Here is a 23,701-nt window from a genome sequence, read left to right as displayed (position 1 = left end):
GAAGAGGTTATTCTCCTTCCCCTCCTCCTGAACTGCTTTGACGACCGAAAACGCTTTTTTTGTCTCTCAAGTCCTGAAAATTCTCATTTTCACCAAACAAGCGGGAGTAAAGGCTCAAAAAACGACTTTATTTTTCAGATTATTATCCTGAAACCGAGCCATAAAGCAGTTTTAATGCTCACCAAGCATCACTTCCCACCACTGATGAATAATATACAAAGAACTGCTATTAAATAATTAACATTAGCAGTCTGAACAAATACAAAGCACCTTAACAGACTGGAAACAAGTTTATTTTCTTAGCAACATTGTTTTCTTGGATCTTTCATAAAGATGATGGTTGGTGTGGTGTTCCTACATAAATGTGACTAAAAACATCTTATTAATGAAACCAGGTCTTATACTTAAAGACATATTGTGGATAGTTCACTGCAGCATTGTGCTGGTTTGATGGTATAAAAATCATTGGACGTGTGTGTGTGTGTGTGTGTGTGTGTGTGTGTGTGTGTGTGTGTGTGTGTGTGTGTGTGTGTGTGTGTGTGTGGGGGGGGGGTCAAAAATGCAAACAAACAAAATGCAACTAAAGTTGGACACATTACAAAAAAATATTGACTAAAATATTCTTCAACAACTTGGATGAAACTGTGGAGATGAGGAATGGAAGCTCCTCCGGTGTGCCTCGGTTCATCCTCTACAGTACTTTGTACCGGCCTTTGCTCGTCGGCTGGTAGGAGTTTTGCTGGGGGGGAAAAGAAAGAAACGGGAAATAAAATTAAACATTTTCGGCATAAAGTCACTGCATAATAAGAGTGGATGACATGTTTTAACATGTGTGAGCAAAAAGATACTTACTAATCGGATGAGCTCTTCCTTGATTAGCCGTGTAATTTCTGTTTTGGCTTTCTGCACAGCCAGTTCATTTGCACCTACAACACAAACGACATGTTAATATTCAGTATAGGCTGCTCTGTTAAGGAAACTGGACACTCCATTAGGAAATTCATTGCCTTCAAGGTAATTTAAAAAAACTACCAAAATAGAGGGAGGAGTTGTATTTTGCAAGAGGCACTTTTAACAGCATGATTTAAGCCAACAAAAGCTTTTTTTTCCCCCTCTTTAAAACTTGAAAAGTCAAGATTATCTGCTCCGTGTGATAACTAGTTTATAAGCTTCCTGCGTTGTGCTGTTCTCAAGTTATCATGTTCATGTTCACTGAACCTTAGAGTTCAGCAATTGTACAGCTGCCCTAAAAATATCTTGTTATATCAGGTGTCAGGACTTTAAAAAAAAAAAAAAAAAAAAAGGACAGACGTTCTTTGACACATACTCTCAATAGCCAGGTAGATCTTGCGCTCTCCTTCCTTGGGCTCTTTGCCTGGAGGGAAGTACGTTCCTCTGATGGTGATGGCAGCTTCAGAGTATTCACCAATCCTCTGCAAAGCTTCTTTAGATGTCACCTTCCACCTGGCAGTCTGAGGGAAGGAAGAAAAGGAAGATTTTATAAGCCCTTTTTTGTCTGCTTTATGTTCAGAGGAAGAAACAAAATACTTTGGGATTCTTGATTGTTAATCAGTCGTGACAAAAAAAAAAAAAAAAACACACAAAACGCTCAGTTTAAGCATCTGTCATGTAAAAGATAAGCCCCTCTCCCAGACAAAAAGCATTTGTATTGAGCATAAACATTTTGCCAAAAATTAGAACAGCTTAGCTTTTTTAATCAGAGATTAAAAGAAAGTTATTTTCTTAGTAGCTTAAAGAAGTCGAGGATTTTAATGTCGAGTATTTTTTAATAGATGGATTTGCTTAATTTTCCACTCAAATTTGCATATGTTAGACTTTACATCATGATGCACCAACTACATGCAGGAGGTGAATTTTAAAGGAGTATAACAGGAATGACTACTAGGCCCTCAGGTCTCCAGCTGTCTGCGTCCGTGTTCGCAATGGAGAATAATCAGGACTTATGTGTACGCAAATCAGGAACACACATTCACAGATGTTTATAAAAAAAAAAAAAAAAAAAAAAAGTACAAATGGCTTTCCAACTTTAAATCTGAAATTGCATTGCTAAAGAGAGCGACAGTGTAAGTCTTACATAAACACTTAGAGAAACAACGTCTCTGCTAGAAAAACTTGAAGGAGATGGGTTTGGTGTGGTGTGCAAATCACTAAAAAGAAAGCAAAGAAAACACTCAAAGACGTGTAAAGTGGAACTTCTGGTATGTATAGGTAGAATGCCTGCAGACTAAAAAGTGAGCAGACTCTAAAATGGGAATCATCTCTCAGTTTTATAGGGGTTTTAGCAACGTTCACTCAACACAACGTATAAAAAAGCAAGATGAGAGAAGAAGGTCTTACAATAATGCAAAAAGAATGACAGGATATCTGTGCATTTGGGAGGAAAAATAACTTTTGAAGGAATTTTGCTGGATTTTTGTTATTGCTCCCCACATGAAAGTACACTTTAATAATGGTAAATCTGGGTGTTGGAGGAATTGTGGCTCCCAAACTGCAGAGCATTATGTCTGCTGGGAATGTCAACACATGCAAAACTACTGGATGGAAACAGACAGGGTGTGACAGGGTGGATCGTCAACACTCACATATGACCTTATATCTGGATAACTTTCCACCAAAGGAATCAATAAATAATCATATTGATGATGTTGTTTCATCGCCTTATGATGTATTATGATCCTTATATTTCCCCATTACGCATTAGTTATTTATATACAAATGTATGGATAACCAGGTAGCTGCAGGTTAGTCTTACATGTCTGTAAATTTGTTGAAAAGTTTTAAATAATAATAGTTTTTGTGTTGTTGTTTTTTTTAAAGTGGGCTTGAAAAACAAAGGGAGCAATAGTAGAGCTCCGTTTAACAGGAAGTAGTCAGGAAAAAAAATGCAAAAGCAAAAGTTTGTTTTATGTTTTGGTTTTGTCTTCTGTTTGGTCTTTTACTCATTTTTAAGTCCTTACACGGCCTTGCCCCACACAACCTCTGAGCTGTTGTACTTCCCAGTTGCTCAAATCAGCAGACCAGCTGCTCCTGGATGTGCTCGGGAGAACAGGGCTTTGCTCCCAAACTGAGGAAGTCTTTGCTGTTAAAAAGACAGGCCTCTTCACTACCAGTTTGCGCTTATGACCCACCTCTTCATCTTGGCTTTTCCCAAGTGTGAGATGTTGATTTTACTTTTTGATTTTAAAGTTTTACTCGTGTTTAATTCTGCCTTGATGCTTTTATTTTACATTGTAATTTTAATTCTATTTATTTTATTCTAACATATCTTTATTTTTGTATCCAGAGGTTTTATCAGTGGTTGCTGTTTTTTTAAAGTGCTTTAAATGAAGTTGGCTTGGCTTATCAGCGGCACGGGCTAAGCTAACAATCCAACAACAGCACAAACAGAAATAAGCTAGCATGCAGACAGCTGATCCCCATATTTTTGACACAGACCCCTGGTGACAATACACAGCAACAACATCCGGATTCATGATTCCTTCCCTATGCTGTTTTGGAGAAATGACTTAGTCGAGTTAAAGTACTGAAACCCAGCGGCTGTGAAAAGAAAACCTGAGTCCAAAAAACAAAGAGCAAAAATAAAACTGATCCTTGCTAAATATTTCAGTACAGCCCTGCGCTGTGTGCTGCTGACCTGAGGGAAGTCGTTGATCTCCAGCTCCTCTTCATATCTCCTGACTGTCTCAGCCTGCTCAGCCGCCTGCCGCTCCTCCTCCAGCTTCTCCACCGGGGTGTAGTTGAGCTTTGCATTGATCTTTTCTGCCAGCTGCTCCGCGATGGTTTTGGCTGACACTGAGGGGGTCATGATGGTGCCGCCCCGCAGGATGGCGTTGGTTGCCTGTTGCATCACATCCTGTAGACACAGAGTAATTGTAATTGTCACAATGCAAACAAAGTTTTAATTACCAGCTGAGGTCTGAGGATTTTTGTGGGTTGTAAACTCAAAACTAAGTATTGGACACAATAAAAATTAAACCTAAGTGGTTCGTCTGAAAAATCACAAGTCCAGCAATCTCAGCTGTGTCATGAATACGTGCACAACCGTCCACTTCATGGTGGCACTGGAGTCTTGATGTACCTGAGCCTCAGCGCCCAGGTTCTTCTGAGCGTTGATCTTGAGCGCCAGCCTTTTGGCCATTTCCAATTTCTGGATGTTACCAGCAGACGTAGGCCCGAGTCCTGGCAAACCTCCAGGGGCGGCCGCTGTGGCGGCAACAGCTCCAGCTGGACCAGCAGCCGCGCCGGGAGCAGACAGATCCTTCACCCTCTTCTTGGAGTTAAACATACTTTCGATTTGCTCCTCAATCTAAGAAGGAATAACAGTTAAACATGTTTAGTAATTATATAACTGCAATTAGAGGACAAAAAAAACTTATAAGAAGCCAAGAAGCTTAGCAGAGGTTAGTAAATAATTTAAATAAAAATTTAAATCTCCATTATTTAAAAGTTACTCACATCCAGGGCTCCGTCCTCATCGTCAGAGTCCTGCAAACCGAGAGCAGCTTTCTGCAGCTTCTTCCTCTCATTGGCCAGAGCATGCTCAGTCTCATCAAACTTGAAGCCTTTTCCTGAGAAACCACTGCTGCTCTTAATGGTCTTACCCTCCTGCACAGAGCAAAGGGAGGAAAGAAAGAAGCTTTTAAGTTGGTCACGTTGTCTTTCTAGATCTTTTTTAATCTGCTTACTAACTGAGACACCAAAGATCAATCAAATTTTATCCCAATTAATGTTAAGTATTTACAATATAAGAAAACAATAAACAAATGAAATACGAAGTATAGAAGCAACAAACTAGCACCATGTAACTGTAAAGAAAGCATAAAAATGAACACGATATTTAAGCTGATGCATTACATGTGCAGAAAGACGTTGCTAATACCTTCAGAAACTTCAACATATGTTTCTCCCTGGCAGTAAGTACTGCTAAAATATACAATTGCCTACTGCGGGTGTTTATCTTACCGCTTTCTGTTGGTCTTTGAAAGAGGCCCAAAGCTGCTCCAGTTCTGGTGGGACCGGAGAGCCCGACAGCTCCAGAGCTTTAATGATATCGCCAGCATAGCGAACCTGATCCTCCGTGATGAACGTGTAGGCGTATCCCTGAGAAGTAAATATGTACAGATTTAAACATGATTACCACCAAAAACAAAACACCCCAAATGTCAACATGAATTTCCTAGTTTTTGATGTCTAAAATTAAATGAGCTTCCTTTAAAACGGCTGACCTTGTTGCCTGCTCTGCCCGTGCGCCCGGCCCTGTGAACGTAGTCCTCGTAGTGGTTGGGACAGTTGTAGTTGACCACCAGGATCAGCTGCTTGACATCAAGGCCTCTGGCTGCCACAGAGGTGGCGACCATCAGACGACAAGCTCCATTCTTAAAATCGTTGATGATGCTGTCTCTGTCGTACTGATCGATTCCTTGGAGACAAAGAGAATTACTACTTTCTAGTAAATGTGGCTATGACAGAAACCTAAAAATATAACTGACAGATATAAAACTGACTGATTGTATATTCACATTAGGAGGACAAAAAAATATGAATTCATGTGGTTTGATGAGACTTTTTAATATTCCTGGTCGTTGTTTAAACAGACCAGATCACCCCAAATACCTGAAATTGAAAAGTGATTGACAAGCTGCTAGCCAATGAAAATTCAATATGATGAAAAAAAAAAAACTAATGAGGCTTCTAAATGAGACTTGAGAAACCAGAGGGTGATGTCACAGTAGCTTTGTTATTCATTATATGGCTGTCAAAGTCAAAGTGTGGCTCAGTACCTCCATGTAAAGACATGCAGGGGTACGAGGCTTTCATCAAGTCTTTGAGCAGGCCGTCTGCGTGCTCCTGTTTGTCCACAAAGATGATAACAGATCCTTTTTCCTGGTAGTGACCCAGAATCTCCAGCAGCTTCAGGAATTTCTTGTCCTCATCGATTACTAGCTGCAGAAATAAAAACAGATACTTTTAAAAAGGGGGGGAATTAAAACTGAACTAGTAAGCAGAGAAACTGAAAGTGAAAGTTACTGTTTAGTGAGATATAGTGCAGACTGCTTACCACGTGTTGCTCCACATCAGAGCAGACGACACTGCGGCCTCCCACCTGGATCTCCAGGGGCTTTGACAGGATCCTGCGAGCCAGCGCCTCCATGGCTCTGGGGAAAGTTGCTGAGAACATGACCGTCTGACGGTCTGGACGCACGTTGTCAACGATACGCATCACCTGGTGTGTGAATCAGAGTGGGGAAAAAATATATATCTGCGAATTTTTGTCACTGAACATTTTCTTTTGCAGCGTTTGCAGGTTCAAAGTTGATTTGTCCTGGCTTTATAAAACATGTTGAAGACAACCATTCCTCAAGTGCTAAACATTATACACTAACAATGCTTGATTTGATGCTGCTCATTTGTGAAAAGCTGTACGTTAATGTATAATCCCCTACCTGTGGCTCGAAGCCCATGTCAAACATCCTGTCTGCCTCATCCAGGACCACATATGTGACTCTGCGGAGGTTGGTTACCCGACCTACACATTAAGGAAGACGGGCATAAGGAAATCAGTTAAATATGAACAATGTCAAGGCTTAACAGGCATCCTGCCTTCTTCACATCACATGAAACTAGTCTAACAAAACACAGAAAAGCTTTTTCCATGATACAACTACTTGATACAACTGGACAATAAATCAAGGCATCCTAATTTCAGCACATTTTTCAAGTGGCCAGAGTTTTATTGCATTGGTATTTTAGGCTGTTCATTTCTTTGCTCATCTTGCGTACCATCTCAGGGGCAACTGGGACCTGTAAAACATATAATACAAGAGATGGAGCCACATCAAGCACTATCTGAGCGAGCGCCTTTTCACCTACAAGGGAAACATATTACAGATTACCTCGCATGTGTGGAAGCAACAAGAAACCCCTTCTATCATACTAACTGCTACACACATTTAATAGCTACTGTCTAAGTACACTAATAGTGCTTTTTTCACATTTGTATGCAAAGGCTCAGTGCTGCGCAGGACTCTACAATCATATTTACTCCCAGAAGCAGCACATTAAGTCAAAATAACCTGACATGATGCAAAACTCTGATATAATACAGTGCATACCCCTGACCACCTTACATCCATGTTAGGGCTGCCACAAACGATTATTTTGATAGTCGACTAGTCACCGATTATTTTTGCGATTAGTCAACTAATCAGATCATGCATCCATTGGACGTAAAACGTACAGCTTATTGCAGCAGCATGCATCTGCTCTTATATAACTATCATTAGCTTACAGCTTTAAGTGTTTAAGGTATGTGCTAACTAAAAATAAAGACAAGATGATTTTTTTTTTAAATTTTAATGAAATTTGCAGATTGTTTCGGTGAAGTTTAATAAACTCTTTGCTATCTAAAATATAACGGGACACCGGAGTATATTCTCGAGCATCTCACACTTCTGATAATCAGTTGTCTGCTTGACGTTTATTTAGCTGTGTAAAAGCTATAACTTTAATCTCAGCCAAACCGATTTACTCAGGAACAAATAAAATACAAAAAAAAAAAAAAAAAAAAAAAAGCCAAACAATAACATTTTTAAGTTATCTAAGTGACTTATATATGTTTAACCTGAGTAGCGAAAGACGGCGGTGGGTTTGAAAACGATTTGCCGGGAGTCAGGTGTCGTGCCAAAGTAGGTATCCCCGACAGAATTTGTTTCCCCTGTGCTGGGAGCACGCAGGAAGTACTGATGTTTTCATTTTGTGAAAAAGTGAAAAATTAGTATCGTTACATTACCATTCAGTTTGAGGGTTACAACAGAAAATTATATATTTATTGCTCACAGGATATCAGATGGGATTATTTTAACAAACCATTAACATTTTGGCTGATAACTATTTTTATTCTCCTGTAACTTTACTATATAAAGAGCTAAATCCTCCAAAGTTTCAGGAGTAATGCGTCATAATAAAAAGTGTTTGTAAACTAAAAATCAGCAATGTGGGATACTGTTTGTCCGGGATTTACACAGGGGGAACAAATTGTGGCAGGATCAGCCTGATATTATTTGTATCCCACTATAACTTCGTTGTATAAAGAGCTAACATCTCAAAAATGTCAGGAGTAGTTAGTCATTATAAGAAGTGTTTGTAAACTAAAAATCAGCAATGTGGGATACTGTTTGTCCGTGATTTGGACAGTCCAGCGTGTGCTCCCGACGCAGGGGAAACAAATTCTGTCGGGGATACCTAGTTTGGCACGACACCGGTCTTCTCACGGGCTCTAGTGAGCCTTGCCCCCGGCTAGCTATCGAGCTAGTGGGTAACAGACGTCTCCGAAAACGTCGGAGCGCTTTTGAAAATATGTGGTGTCTTGATAAACTGAGCAGATATTTGAGGTTTACGCTGTTACACTCTCGCCTAAACGTTTATTTTGTGACCCAGAAAGAATAATAAGAGTAATATTAAAACTAACTAGCTGCCACCATTGTTGGAAACTGAGCTGGGCTGCGCTATGAATTCTGGGACAGAGCTACTTCTTCTTCGGGGTTTAACGGCAGCTGGCATCCTTGTACATGCAGTGCTGCCATCTTCTGTTTCAGTCCGTTATTACACTCTTAAATCCTACTACTTATTCCTGCGTCTTTTGTGATCTTACAAAGCTTCAGACGACACGTCGACTATTAAATTGGTCGTCGATGATTTTGATAGTCGATGTAATCGTGACTAGTCGACTAATCGTGGCAGCCCTAATCCATGTTACGATACACTTATCAAACATTACGATTGTTTCCTGCTTGAAGTCAGAGGAACCGTGGAGGCAGCACCAGGTCCACCTACCTGTACTTGGCCTGAGCTTCGGGAATAACACATCAGTCTTGTAGATATGAGTGATCCCAAAGGTGGTCAAATAATGCCAACAGTTTAGTAAGTAGTACTGATTTGGTTCATTATGTACTGTATCATACTGTCACGTTTAATCCATGCAAAGCAACAAGAAAAGGCATCAAATGTGCAGATTTGCATCTATGTCCTATAAGGATAGAGAAGCGACACAACCAAGAGTGATGAACTCACCGCTGTTGGCCCCCAACATGTCAATCATTCTTCCTGGTGTGCACACGATGATCTCAGCTCCTCTCTTCAGCTCAGCGATCTATAATACAGAAGGCAGCGTTAAGGAAAAATACACATTTTCTTTCTGTTGCAGGAGTTTTGAGGGAGGAACAATGTCCAGAATTTAAACACTTATAATACCAACACAAACACAATAAAATGATTATGGTGCACGAGGAGCGTATACAATAATGAGCAACTTGAATTTGGAAGTTTCTGCTACTGGGTCTCAAATCGGTGTTTCCTCCAAACCTTTTCAAAATTCTTCAAATTATTTTACAATATATTTTTTAAGAAGTCTCAGCCATGCATGTTTTTGTTTAAATATATACAAGAATTGCAAAATAGTCTAGAAGACCAATTTTAGGTTGGTATTTTATGCCGTTATTTGATAGTATAAAAGATAGACGCAGCCACAATGTCGTCACCTGCTGTTTGGTGACGTTCAGTTTGACATCACCACTTTGGTGTTTTGAAATTAGATGTGAAAAGTGAGACTCAAACTGAGGATATCACCACCTGGTAAACAGCCTGGATAATCCAAGTCGTTAGCCAGTGAACATAACCTGGATATTCCTCCTTTCTGACTACGAATGGCCATCATTTAGACTAAAGTCTTCAGGAAAGTGCTTACAGGTAACAGAGTAAAGGAAACCAAGGGCTGTTATAGCACAGACTCTACTACTTAAAATCTTCTTGCAATTGGAGGAATCACCCCCTTGCTGCCCATAAAAAGAAGCAGGTTTAATCTTCTACTCCACCTCAAAGTTAAAGTGGAATTTATGGTTCAGCAGGGAGAGCTCGCTCACAATATGCTGGAAGTCCAGGGATGGCCCATCTACGGTCTACCTGCACAGAGCTTTTTGTCAGTTGAGGCAGCGAACAAATAAGTGCTACAGCCGGTCTGTGGGCCACTCTTCTTGTGCTGTTGATATACAGTATTTTTTGACATGCACTACTGGCATTTTGGAGGACTGCATGGAAGTGTTTTGCAGTGGGTGAAAACCCTTCTCTCCACTCACTGTCCACACAGAAACCTGTACGTGGATGGAACAAGCGGAACCACAATTTGCTCTGAAGCCTGTGTTATACTGTCAATGTTGACAGCAGTCCTGTAAGCAGTTATTATAGCAGCAGTTGTTCTTTTGTTGTTGTTGTTTTTTTAAAAACAACCTATTGTAGTTTCCCACACTATTACATCAACATCAGCCTGAATCATTAATGCAAGGCAGGATGGATCCATGCTTTCAAGTTGTCTATACCAAAATCTAACCCTACCATCCAATATATAAATCCATTTTTGGCTCTACTGAAAAGCATGAGCTGCTATGTCAGATGGACACTATAGGTCTATTAAACCTCTAAAATGATGTAGTTGTGCTACAGCGCACACTTACCTGTTCACTGATGCCCGTGCCTCCATAAACACACACCACCCTGAGTCCCAGCGGTTTAGAGAATTTCTTACACTCCTTTGTGATCTGCAGAGCCAGCTCTCTGGTTGGAGTCATAATTACAGCTGTGTAAAAGGGAGGAAAAACAGGATAATTGGATTGTTGTCGTTAGGAAAAAAAGAAGAAAAGAAACTTGACCATTTGGTCTTCATCTGACCTACAGTTGGGTTCTGAACCCGGACTATGAAAAGCAAAGGAATCAGACAGGATTCATATGTTTTTATTTGAATGTGATCAAAAGATGAGTTTATTTATATTTTAGCAAGAAGCCCAAAGGAAAAATAAAAGTTCCTGTTGCTTACAGATTGGGCCCTCGGATTCCTCCAGGGGTCTCTGGTCCATGATGTGTCGGAACATGGGCAGCAGGAAAGCTATGGTTTTCCCGCTGCCGGTCTTAGCAATACCAATGAGGTCTCGGCCCGACATGATGGCAGGGATGGCCTGGGCCTGGATGGGTGTGGGTTTCTCATAACCGTGCCTTTAAAAGAAAACCATGAGCATCTTGTCAGAAAGAGTCATACGCAATCCCAATATATTAATTATATATTTGTGGCTAGTCTTGAGTGAATATGAAAGGTCATATTTATTGGCTTATTAATGGATTTTATATAAAGAGAAAAGACTGCTCACTGCACAATGATTTTCAAACATGCACACACAGAGACACACTCACTTCTTCAGGGCGTTCAGGATCTTCATCGACACTCCACACTGCACCCATGTCTTGATGGGTTTGGGACAGCCTTTCCCTTTCACCGTAATGCCTTCCAGTTCCAGCCTGTACGCGTTCACTTCTGTATTTATTTAAAATAAAATAAATAAATAAATAAATTGAATAAAGAGATTTTAAACAGGTAATTAAGCATGAAAAAGACAAGTCGTTTATCATAGAACAGATATGGTTTTCTCACTGACCTTCTGTAGTCATCTTGGCCAGCTCGGGCACCTCTACGTAGAAGTTTTTGCGGTACGGTTCATACTGGATCTTTGTGTGGTCAACAGGCTCCAGGATCTTCCTTTGTTTGGTCTGGAAGCCTGTGAGAGCCGTCTGGAGATCAACCTCTTCCTCCTCTGATGAGTACTGTCAAACACATGAGCATCATTTTAGATTGTTAAAAGATGATCCCATCAGCAGAAAGCAGATTAATTACTGAGGATCTCTGTTTCATTCATCTCAGCTTCTCGGGCAGCGAGAGAAGAGGTTTAACCTTTATTATATAATCAAAGCAAGCATTAAAATCTCACCTCCATGGCATCCTGGTCATTCTCCATCAGCTCTCCCTTCTTTTTGTGCGTGTGAGGTCCTTTCTTGGTTTTAACGACTGTCACCACTTTGGTCACAGTCATTGCACCTTTCTGCAGAAGAAGAGAAGACACACATATCCATCAGCAGAAGAACAAACATCCATAAAGGCAGCATCTGGTCTGACCCTAGTAGATGAAACGGATGATAACAGGAGATCCTTTCCAGTCTACTTTTCACAATGTTTAATCCCTGAAAAGAATGGACCTTCACAGAATATGCAGTGAAAAAAAAACCCAAAGCCACACGCTTCCAGTGATGAACACCTAAAGACAAAATGATAGCAACTACACAAACATCAGGAAAATGTTGACAAACTTCAATTGCATTTGACCATTTTTTTCTAAGATTTTTAGTTCAGGTGTGTTTTTAGAGCTGATCCTAATGACTTTGGGGAGGGTTGGGCAATAAGGATAACACTGCAAAAGATGCAAAAATCCGACCTTCAGATCAGATATTATGTCTCAAAACACTAGATATCGGAGAAAACTACCTGGTCTTTGGGCCACATTATTCAATTTTACCTAACTAATGCGGGATTTTGTCCTCACCTTATCATTTCCTTTCATGGCTCCAATGTTGAACTTCTTCACTTCCTGTTTCACCTCCTCCATGTAGGCATCCAGGGGATCTATATCATCCTCCTCCGTCTGCTGCTCCATGGGAGTCTCCTTGTCCTTATCGTCATCACCCTCTTTCTTACCATCCTTTAACTCCTCTTTCCTTTCCCCTTTCCCGTCCGCCTCCTCGTCATCATCTCCCTCCATTACAGCAGAACCGTCCTCGTCATCGTCTGAAACGAAGAGTTAATTAAGATGCTGGGCAAAGATAAAGCTACAGCAAGTATTGGTCAGTTAGCTGATAAAATTAAAGCAAATAAAGGGTGACTGATTGGTTTATCACACAGATAAAGTTTTGTTAGACACAGTTTAAACAATTTAAACTACTCGTGAAGTCCAAAGTAAAAATTCAACAGTGTTTCCTTCAGTTACTTCCTCACCATCATCGTCCTCCAGGCTCCATTTCTTGCCCTGCTTCATCTCCTCCAGTTCTTTCTTGATCTCTCCGATGTTTTCGATGGCCTTCTTCCTCTGCTCTTCCCTCCACTTCTCCACCCGCTCCTTCCTCTTCCTCATCTCCTCCTCCAGTTTGTTCTGGTCAAAGTCTTGCTGCATGAAAACAAAGGAAAAGCACAAATATTTTACTTCTCGTTATGTTCTTTACTTACTTGCTTATTATTTCAAACAAAGAGGCACTTTAAAGTTCTTTCTATGGGCAAAGAAAAACATGAAGAAAGGACAATGGCATTCAAGCTAGCAGAAATAAACATATCAACCAACTTACATCCTCAACCTTTTCATCTTCTTTCTCCTCTTTAATCTTTTTCTTTTCAGCTATAGGCTCCAGGGTGTCCTTCTCTTTGCTTTTAGCCCTGCAAGGGAAAAAGAAAATAAGACAAAGTGTAATAGATGGGATTATGGAATTGCTCAGATTAAGCAAATCATGCAAATCATCCATCCAATTTACAAGGTCTTCTAAAGCGTTCACCACTTCTAGAGGACAGTTTAATCTTTATAAAAATGGAAAGCTCCATATATTATATGGTGTTTTTTTTAACTGTCGCCAAGCTCTGAAAATATGCCTCACATCCTGGCTGCTGATAGCATCTTTACACGACATGTAAAAGAGCTACAATACTCTAACCTTAAACGCAGCCCCTTTCACAACATATAATTATTTATCACTCTGCATGCCAGCAAAAGAACACAGAGGAAGTACAGAGTAGAAGACTCTGTGTGTTTTCAATTTCACAGATGGGAATTTAAAGCCTCACTTTTCATCCTTTTTACTGCTCTTGCTGGGGCTACCAGAGCGGGACCTCCGGGCTCGGCTTCTGCTGCCCGACCGCCTCCTGTCTCGGCTTCTCGACCTCCTCCTCTCCCTGCTCCTGGAGCGCCTGGAAGCCAAAGGCAAACATATCACATGTAAAAGGACAAATCAACAGGGAGACAACAGTTTTGTCAGTTTCAGCTTTTTAAGTGTGCTGATGCGCATCTGAAAGTAAACCTCACAATAGCTTAATCATGATAAAACTGTATCATAAAAAAAGTGCATGAGAGTTTTCATTGTCTCGATTCAAAATGATTCTTCGCCATCACTGTGATTTTTATCCACTGTGCTACTGGATTTGCAAAATTCAACACATGTGAACGTTTTAGTTCAAAAGAATTTTCAAATTTTTGGATGCAATTCTACTGAAATTAAAGATAATTACCAGACAGAGCAACAGCAGTAAACAGTTTTGTTAAAAACTAAATTTGGCTTCTGTTCATCACCGTATGGCTTGGACATATAGCCTGTTGTTTTTTTTCCCCATTAAAGCAGGCTATTGTCTGATGGAGCTTATCAAAGAGTTTTTGATGAAAAAAAATTGAGAATGTGCCCCTCTCCAAGCAGACAATTGACCTTTTCTCCTTGGCTCTGGACAAGAACTGTAATGTTTGCGAGTCAAGTTACTCATCTTTGCAAGTGGGAAAACAAAAGAGTGTGAGATTAGCGAGTGCCCCAGGAGTGATTTATTAACAGAATACCTGCATGCTGAAGCTCAAATGGGACAACAGGCAGGCTACAACCAAAACCATGTCAGACTTTTGAAACAGATGCAAGATAAAGAGACTGAAATGAACCCAGAACTGCAATTGGTATTGTTGCATCGTATTATAGGTCAGGAAGCGTTGTGCAAGTCTGCACTAGCCATGTTGCTGATGTTGTAAAAAATAAATTAATAATTTAATAATGGGCCAGGAGCACTGAATCACAGACATCTGTTTCAAAAGTCTGACATGGATTCACTACAGGGAAAGAAATTTTTAAGTAAGCATCACTGCTGGGTTTTGGTTTGTTTGTTTATTCTGCGCTCAAACAGGAGAGGTTTCCACATATAAGTAGACATGCTCATAAGATGCTGGATCTTATTTGGATATACCTTTATATTTGAACAAACCAATACAGATACAGATCCTCTCTGAGCAACAATAACATGTTCAGTGTCATTTGTATTTCCACCTACAATATTAACACACACTAGGCAACAACACAATATATCTCTATGAAAAAAGAGATGGTCATTCTGCCTGCATATGGTTGGAAAGTCAGTATTGTTACATCGGATCAAAAGAGTGACCAGAAACTTCAATTTGTGTTCAGGCTGTAAACACCAGAAGACTTCAGTCCACTTCAAAATGTATTTATTTACGTGTACACTTAAACTTAAGTTCAAACCACCACACACCTGGCTCGTTTTCTGTCTCTGGAGCGCGACCTGCGGCGATCCCGGCTCCGTGACCTCTCCCTCCGGCTCCGCTCGTCTTTTTTGGAGCGCTTGTCCGGGGAGCGACTCTTTGATCGGCTACCCGACCGTCCCCGAGATGCGGAACGTTTCCGGTAATGCCTGTTGATTAAAAAAAAAACACATGATATGAGAGATTAGCTCTTGGTTAACGTGCATAAACATCACTACGCTTTTAGCCAGCATGCTAACGCTAATCTAAAATCGCTTCCTCAAACAGAAGTTAGTCACACTCGATTCACCAGCACCAGACTAACCGGAAAAGTCCAGACATACCTCGACTCACGTCCCATCTCGAACCCACGCAGATAAGTCTCGCAAAAGTTCTCAGAAAATAAACGAGTCTTGTGCGTCGAGTGGATGTTTGTGTGTTTGAACCCGCACGTAAAAAAAGTGCGACTCTACAACTCCTAAACTCCACGGGTAAAAGGTTGCTGCGCCACCAAGTGGTGGGAGGTCAGAATACCCCATCCTTATCACAGGCTGCGTCACAGGGCTTTTCATTTGTGAGCGGTTCCCGAACTTTATGAAGATGATTTCATTTTCATTTATTTCACCTTATTCATCTCTTTATCTTTCGTGGAACTGAAACATTTTAAAATTCTCTCATTCTTAAATATAAGATGTATTAATTGGAGGATCAGTGGTTTATTGGTTCCACCACAGAGTTATAAATTAAAAACTTATTTATCTTTCTTGTTTTCCACATTTTAAAGCTGAGACTTACATGAGAGATCGCACTGGATTTGAAAAGAAAATTTTTTTTTTTTTTTTTTTAATTATCCAATGGCAGCTTTTTGTCACTACTGGGGTGAATCTGAATGCAAAATGTTCAACGTGGCAAATATTTGCCAGAAGATTGGTTAAATTTCAATATGAACCATAAATAGTAAAGTGAAAGAAGAGTAGTAACCATAAAGACAAGACATATAACAGCAGATCAAATGACTCCAATAAGTTTGTTTTTGTTTTTTTGTTTTTTTTGGGGGGGTTGCATATTTGTCACACGTGCATGTTTCAGATCATTAAACAAATGTTAATATTATTACACAAAGATAACCCGAGTAAATACAAAATGCAGTTTTTAAATGACTTCATGTATTTAGGGAAAAAAAGCTAACCAAACTTACCAGGCCCCTACTAAATACTACACCATTACAACCACAGGAGCGTGAGCTGTTGAATGGATCCATGCTTTCATGTTGTTAACATCAAATTCTGACCCTACACTTTCAATTGTGCAAGAGTTTGTTGGTTTGATTCCAGCTACAGACACAAATAACCTTTAGGGTTACATCCTGTCTAAAACGCTGCCAAACCAAACATGCTTGACCATGCTTACATGGCTATACAGGCATTTAGTTACTGCCCTGTGATTGGCTGATTAGATTAGATACATATTTTTAATAAGCTAAATTTAGTAATTTCAGTTCCCTTTCAAATTAAGTCTTTTTCAAAGTGTGGCTTAATAACTGACTGCCAAAAAAAAAAAAAAAAAAAAAGAGGTGAGTCACACAAGTAGTATTTATTTGGTATGAATTGTTCGGTTGCTCATTCATCTTTTGGAGCAGAGACTGTTTACATCACATCAACACTACATTTGTTACTCACGTTCAAATATGTAAGATACCGCAAGAGCCATTAAAAACAGTATCTGCAAATTTACGTTATCAAAAAACAATCAAGTAGGTCAGACAAGTTGTAGGATAAATTACACCAAGTCATTCACATGGAAAAAATATTCACATTCATAAATTAATCAGGTTAAAATTACAAATATGAAACAAGGACAGCACAGAAGTAGAGAGGGCATACTATATATTTATGCAAGTATGTATGAGAGAGGCTTGAACAAAGCAAAGCAGGATATGTCACCAGAATTACTCAACACAAATAAGCATACAAAGTCCCACTGCCTCACACAAAACTGCAGTGACAGCACTTTCTAGTAAAACCCCCCAAAACACTCTCAGCGTGTATAAAGTTCACCGCGGTTTTAAGCTCATGACCGAGCGTAATAACGTACACTAAACATACAAGGGCTAAACTCTTCATCAGACGTAAACAAAGAAGGAAATTGTTTGTAACGTAAGTGGACCCTTCCCAAAGATCAGAGAAAATGTGATTTTTAAAGCAGTGCTATGAGGAAAAGAAAATCCCTCAGAAATGGGAAGGTCCTCGACACTCGAATATCTTTAAAATCTCTAACTAAAGGTTGAAGGGCCATCTATGTAAAAGTTTGTTTTGTAGAAAAATCAAAGAAGCTCACAGTTTGAGGCAATCCAGAAATTCTGTCATTCTTCCTCATTCCATTTATACCAGAGTAGTTTTGTTCTTCCCGGCCTCTTCTACCTCTAAGATCTCCGTCTTTTTAAGCCAGCTCATTCTGATGGACAGAAATGTTTGATACGGCTCTTTCTACAACAGATTATTAGTGTGGTTAAACGATGTCTAACTGCTGGCCTCTTTCTCTCCTTCTTATTATTTGTTTTAAATAGGCTGTGCAGCAGTGTAGGAGGCCATCTGAACCTCTCCACTCAGAGAGGAGCAACGTAACTGTGAGATCTCTGAGATTAATCACAGTATTCACAAAAAAGCTGAATTAATAAACCTGAGAATAAAAGTCAGAAAGCAAATTTCTGAATCTTGTCATTAATCTCAGGGTGAGTATTTTTCCAACGCTGCTCGAGTTAAAAGTTTCTCACACTTTTGTTTGCGGGAGATTTTTCTACTGGGCTGCTATGATGATCTGTGACACAGCTGTCACGTCTCTATCTCGTCTACAGCTCTGGTGTGGACACTGCAATCAGCAGGGGTGTTTATGTACCGTATGAGAAAGAACAGAAAACTGCTGCTTCTGTCAATGTCATTCATACTGTCAATTGTAACGGATCAAGAAACTTCTCCAATCTTTCCTTGCAAGGTTGTACCAACGTCACTTTCACGATGTACAAATGAAGCACTTCAACCTAAAAGGCCAGCAGTGTTCTGCGTTTGATTTGAGTGGCATGAACTGAAAGTGAGTTGACCCTGTGTGATGCCCTAAGTTGAGAAAAAGATTACTATAGTGTTGTAGACTAGTTACCTCCAAAATTCTCCAGCAGTTTTCATCGGTTTGACAGCAGATTTTGGTTTTACAGAAGAGTTAGAACCCTGCTGAGGAATCTGGCTGTGGCATTAGCTGAAAATATGACACCTTGCTCAGACTAAGCATCACCTTTGGAGGTTATTACTCCGCAGAATGACTCAAGGGCTTGGCGATAATTCAAAGCGTTCTGACTCAACATCTTGTTCAGCAAACAATTGTTCCTATCAGGTGTCAGATTTTGAATTATGACCCAGCCTTTGAGGAGTCTCCAGTGTTTCCCCTTCATAAGTTAAATGCAATCTGTGGCTGCCCACTGGGATGTCAGACTGATGACTGTACAGTAATCCAATCTTCGGCGTGATACTTCCCATTTTCCGTACTAATAAATATCCTTCGGCGCAATAAATGGCAGTACATTCTTTACATACAGGTAACACAGGTTTCACAGCTTCTGTTCAGAGAAAAATTAACCTGGAAGTCTGTAACAAACACCGAACTTTGTGGTCGGGCGTAGCTTTAGCGTTAGTGAAATCCCGAAGAGCTCAAATGACGAGCACTCGTCCAGCTGGCGTGTGCGGGCCTGATCATAAGGCAGCAGGGGTTCACCTCCAGACTGTTAATGATAAACAAGCACCTAAGGGTGCAAATGAGCATGCCTATGTTGCTATGAGAGATGGGAGGGGACAGCAAAAAAGGAGGGGTGGGGGTTTACAGAGGTCCTTGTAACCTATCAGGGAGTCTCTGAGCCAATGAGGAGCAGTATCTCATGCGAGAGGATGAAGGTGAAGAAGTAGACACAGAGGTCAGCGAAGACGTCACCCATCCTCCTGTAGGTGTCCATGGAGCGATTGATGACCTCGGCAGGGATGCCGGACAGTAACAGGGCAGCAGTTAGCACAGTGGTCTGGGTCTTCTTCTCTACCTGCAGAAACAGGAGAACCCAAAGCACATTATATGCAAATATATGTGCTTACTTCTCATTATTAATCAATCTATTTTTGCACTAAATAAATCAAGATTAAAATGTTCAAAAACTAAAACTCTATTAGAAATTTGTGCCAAAAGTTCCTTTAGTGGCCACTTGAGGCTGGCTCAAAGAGCAAGTCAATCCCCATAGACTCCCATGTTAAAATGTCCAGCTTTGCAGCAGAAAGAAACATGTTTACAACCTGCTTTGGTTGCTAAATTAAGTGGAGTCACTGAATTTGACCTCTCCAACCTCTCCATCTATTCTTCTGGTGATGACTTAACAATCCACCAGCTTTTCCAAATATGATCACTTCTTATTTAAAAACAAGAACAGCAGCTGTTAAAATTAAACCCTGAGCCTTCAAAATGAGTCCAAAACTAGTGGGTGATGTCACGGTGGCTATGTCCATGTTTTAAAATATCACTGGACACTTTCTTTAGTACCAGTACCAGTTTGGACCCTCTGTGGCATAAATTCAATATGCTCCTGGAAATATTCCTCACATATTTTGGACCATACTGACATTAAAGCACCACACAGTCGCTGTGGATTTGTTAGCTGAACATCCATTATGCAGATCTCCAATTCCACCACATCATAAATGAGTACAGTGAACTCAATGTCATGTTCATGAAAGCAGTTCAAGAAGATGGGTATACTGTAGTCATAATGGGATGGGCATGGTCGGCAACAGTACACCAAAATCTGACCCTACTATCTGAATGACACAGCAGAAATCCAGACTCATTGGAGCAGGCAGCATTTTTCCAAACTTCTATTGTCCAATTTTTGAGACCCTGTATGAGCTGTAGCTTCAGTTTCCCTTTCTTAGCTGACAGAAGAAGCACCCGGTGTGGTCTTCTGCTGCTATAGCCCATCTGCTTCAAGGTTCAGGGTACTTTGCATTTAAAGTTGCTCTTCTGTATACCTTAGTTTTAACAAGTTCTTTGAGTTACTGTTGCCTTCCTATCAGCTCAAACCCTCAACATGGATTTTTCACACAGAGAATTGCTGATCATAAGATATTTTCTCTTTTTTCAACCATTAAAATCTTAGTAGATCAGTTTCTGAAATACTCAGACCACCCAACTGGCACCAGAAACCATGCTATGTTACATTTAAATCACCTTTCATTCCCAGATTTTCTGATGCTCGGTTTCAGCAAGTTGTTTTAATCTGTCTAGTTGTTGAACAGGTATTTGTCTTTTCCTTATTAGCAAATAGTTTTTATTGTACTTTGTATGAACTTGGCGTTGGTTGAGAAGATTGTGGCTAAAAAGACTGGGCTGTCAGAAACAGCACAACTACATCGGAACAACTGCAATAGGTCATTGTATATGATTTTCCATTTATACAGAGAAAAACAAAACTAAAATATTATTCGTAGTGCTGTCCGCTCTGCATGCACAATGTGTGCATGCAGAGCGATGAGAGAAAAATAAAAACTCACCTTTGGAAAGTATTTGGACAACCCCATGTAGGCCAGTTCAAGTGTCAGAAATGGAGCAAATATTGACTATAATAAAACAAGATAAATGTAGCATTAACAAACAAATAAATAAATACATATTTGGTACTGATACTGGCATAAAATGTAAAAATGAACTCCTTACTAGTGCACTAACAAGTCTGTGTTAAAAGCTACAGGCTCACCAGATACTTGCAGACAAAAACCCTGACAAAAACAGCAAGGAGGACGCTGCCGATGAGCCTGAAGACCCTGAAGGGATCAAACTCCTCTGAGTCCGACCTTCCGTCCTCGGCCGGCTTTTCATTGGCCAGCTGACCCCGAAGCTTCATGGCATCATCAAAACGAGAAAAGTAGGATGCAGAGAGAAAGCCTGGACGAGGAGAGCCACTGACATCATCTGACGGCCGCTCGCCCCTCGGTCTCCGCCGGACTCCTCCGATATCATCTTCTGAGGATCCTCCGGGTGGCTCACTGGAGAGCTCTGGCAGGGGTGAGCCTCTCCTCTCCGGGGTAGAGCTGTGGGAGTGACTGCCAATCCCTGGAGACGGTCTCGGAGAAGATGAGGCAGTGGACCATGGCTCTAGAGGCAGATGGAACCGGGGTTCTGCAGGACGCCGTGATGCTCCTGACAATGAGAAGACAATAATCAGTAATATGACATTAGCTAGTGCTAAAATGATTAGTCAGCTCCCCCCACCCCCCTCCCCACAAAAAACAAATCCAGGTGTGATGTAACTGCAGTTTTAGCTTTAAAACAAATTGCAAGAAGTTTAGATTTTGTACAGGGGACTATGGTTTTACTTCAGTTCAGAGACAGCATAATATGGATAACAGATTGTAGTGCCAGTAAGTTTCCATTAAGTTTTTTTTTTTTTTGCTGAGTCTGATGGCGTGAAGACACTGATGAGTTCCAGCTTGTCTGTGTTGCTGAAGTTAAAGTGGGAAGTTAATGTCAGCATCATTTTTTAAACAGCCATTTCCAGTGCCTCACAGTGTTCAAGAGCACAGGAGTGAGTGAGAACAGCGAGGTCTGAGCAAAAACAATCAGGACTTGTCAAAACTCATAGTATGTTCCACAGAATTGAGAATTTCAACACATTCAAGTCTGGGAAGATTGATTTTGGATATTTAGAGTAGGATAACTTCAACGAGGGCACTCATGATGATGTAGGAGGACCTGGGCTCGGTAGATATGGCCACACTGAAGAAGAGGGCTTGAAGAAGTCACTTAAGAAGAGAACAGTGACTGCTGATGATGGTCGCTTCGATCACTTTTTGAAACACGATAACTATGATGTGTCGCCAAAGAAAGGGAATGACATCTGTACTGTGAGGAGCTGATCATAGACAGTACTGCTGGTGTTGTGCCATAGAGTGATTATCTGCCACTTCTGATTTTTCTATGCATTTTCAATGTATAATATCTTTGCTTATTGTACCTACAATATAATAGATACAGTCATTTTTGGCCACTTAAAATATCTCAATAATTATTTGTTGCAATTTCAGCTCCGCTTTTGGCCATATCTCTCTATTCTTCATGCCAATGACACTTTTTACCCTGATAAATAAAGGATATATAAAAGTCACAGCCAAAAACCAACTGCAGCTTTTACCTTGTCACTCACTCCTGTGCTTTCTGGTTCCAAATGACGAGATATTTGTTACGAGAGATATGCTTGGCATACATGTATTTTTTGTTTCCTTATGTACTGGCTACTGCAGCTTCTCTGCAGGTGTCTTAAAGCCTGTATGCAATAGGACAGGTTGGCTGAGGTACCTTCTATCTACACTGCTGTATTGTTGTGTATTAATTATTCTGTTTATCAGAGCTGAGCAGCCTGTGAGCCACCCTCTGACCTCCACCTGCTAATGCTAACAGCATTTAGCATGATTTGAATCCCAAGCTGCTGCCATTTTCCTCTTCTACTTAATATATCTGTAGTGAGCCCGATTATTTATATAGTAAGTTATGGTCCTAAAAGACAGCAATAACGTCCTAACTGCAGCCGCAGGATGAGGCGGGTCTCTGTCAGGACAGCGTGTTTCAATAGGAAAGACACGCCCAGGAGAAATTCAAAGGATCGTTTGTTACCGATTACCGTTATTTTCAGGTTCGTTTTTGGTGACTCCCACGATCCTGTTCATCCTGTCCTCTGAATTCATGAGCAGCCTTTTCCTCCGGATCTCCGCTCTTTTCTGTGCCGCCGACATGGAGCCCGTCTTCTCCTCGCTGGCCTCCCCGGACTCCATGTCGATGATTAAGTAAATGACCCTTTAATGCAAACTCAGCCCACAGTACATAAAGCTAGTGCTTCAGTAGCTCACGGTACACGACACAGAAGCCTCAGACCACTGAATTAAACGCTTAACACGAAAGAGCGACGAGCCTTAACTGTGGCGCACAGTGATGATGTCAGCACGGCTTTTTTTTAGATTACGTCAACGATATGCGATGATTTATTACGGTCAATAGTAATAAAATAATAATAATAATGAAGGGGCTGGATGGGTATATTCTGCAAAAAGGCCAATTTACAACAAAACGGGTCATATATTTAAAAGAGAAAGGTGATATTTAAAACAAATAAAAACAAATGGCAAGTTTACAAGAAAAAGGTAAAAAAAAAAAAAAAACTATATAAATTTATGGTAAATAAATTTATTTGTTCTTAGTTTGTTTGAATCCTCAGCCGCTTTATGTCTTTAATCGGCTCTAATACGCCTTCATAAAACTGTATAACAATATTAGCATTTAACGAGCATATAAAAGTACAAAGAAACACTAAGGAAACAGTCTGTTCTGAGTGGCAAAGCATAAGCATAACAAAGCATAAAGCATAAAAAACGGGATAATTTCATTTTTAGTTTCATTTTTGTTTTTCGAAATGGCACCAAATTTTAGATTTTCTCTAGACCTCAAGAGGCTGGAAGTGA

General features: G+C 40.3%; 2 protein-coding genes across 2 annotated transcripts; both read right to left on the bottom strand.

The window, feature by feature from the left end:
• Positions 1-107: 107 nt before the first annotated feature.
• On the bottom strand, positions 108-15,632 carry ddx46 (DEAD (Asp-Glu-Ala-Asp) box polypeptide 46). Its single transcript, XM_084940749.1, has 23 exons — positions 15,512-15,632; positions 15,179-15,337; positions 13,721-13,843; positions 13,231-13,318; positions 12,887-13,055; positions 12,438-12,679; positions 11,829-11,939; positions 11,499-11,664; positions 11,257-11,377; positions 10,886-11,061; positions 10,527-10,648; positions 9,091-9,169; positions 6,465-6,547; positions 6,080-6,244; positions 5,802-5,964; positions 5,247-5,440; positions 4,984-5,121; positions 4,477-4,626; positions 4,100-4,327; positions 3,656-3,874; positions 1,328-1,472; positions 853-926; positions 108-739 (listed from the first exon to the last, which is right to left on the bottom strand). Exons 1-23 carry the CDS (start codon positions 15,526-15,528, stop codon positions 692-694), a joined length of 3,180 nt encoding a protein of 1,059 aa, XP_084796875.1. The 5' UTR covers positions 15,529-15,632; the 3' UTR covers positions 108-691.
• A 1,109-nt stretch (positions 15,633-16,741) lies between these two features.
• Positions 16,742-23,200, bottom strand: camlg (calcium modulating ligand). The gene is made up of 4 exons (XM_084940748.1): positions 22,867-23,200; positions 20,947-21,389; positions 20,744-20,809; positions 16,742-19,245 (listed from the first exon to the last, which is right to left on the bottom strand). The coding sequence occupies exons 1-4, from the start codon at positions 23,015-23,017 to the stop codon at positions 19,054-19,056; spliced, it is 852 nt and encodes a 283-aa protein (XP_084796874.1). The 5' UTR covers positions 23,018-23,200; the 3' UTR covers positions 16,742-19,053.
• Positions 23,201-23,701: the final 501 nt, after the last annotated feature.

This window comes from Perissodus microlepis, chromosome 10 (genome assembly GCF_051167445.1).
Source record: "Perissodus microlepis isolate ML-2025 ecotype Zambia chromosome 10, ASM5116744v1, whole genome shotgun sequence".
Taxonomy (NCBI): domain Eukaryota; kingdom Metazoa; phylum Chordata; class Actinopteri; order Cichliformes; family Cichlidae; genus Perissodus; species Perissodus microlepis.
The sequence above is the reverse complement of the archived record's forward strand: the minus strand, read 5'-3'. Positions and strand labels throughout refer to the sequence as shown.

What these genes read in the sequence shown, in the direction of transcription:
- camlg (XM_084940748.1), bottom strand. Translation starts at nt 23,017, where the DNA reads ATGGAGTCCGGGGAGGCCAGCGAGGAGAAGACGGGCTCCATGTCGGCG. An exon ending in AAACGAACCTGAAAATAACG is followed by an intron (nt 21,390 to 22,866) that starts GTAATCGGTAAC and finishes TCTCATTGTCAG; the next exon opens with GAGCATCACGGCGTCCTGCA. An exon ending in TGTCCAAATACTTTCCAAAG is followed by an intron (nt 19,246 to 20,743) that starts GTGAGTTTTTAT and finishes CTGTTTCTGCAG; the next exon opens with GTAGAGAAGAAGACCCAGAC.
- ddx46 (XM_084940749.1), bottom strand. An exon ending in CATGTTGGGGGCCAACAGCG is followed by an intron (nt 6,548 to 9,090) that starts GTGAGTTCATCA and finishes CTTAATGTGTAG; the next exon opens with GTCGGGTAACCAACCTCCGC. An exon ending in ATGAGGACGGAGCCCTGGAT is followed by an intron (nt 4,328 to 4,476) that starts GTGAGTAACTTT and finishes ATTCCTTCTTAG; the next exon opens with ATTGAGGAGCAAATCGAAAG.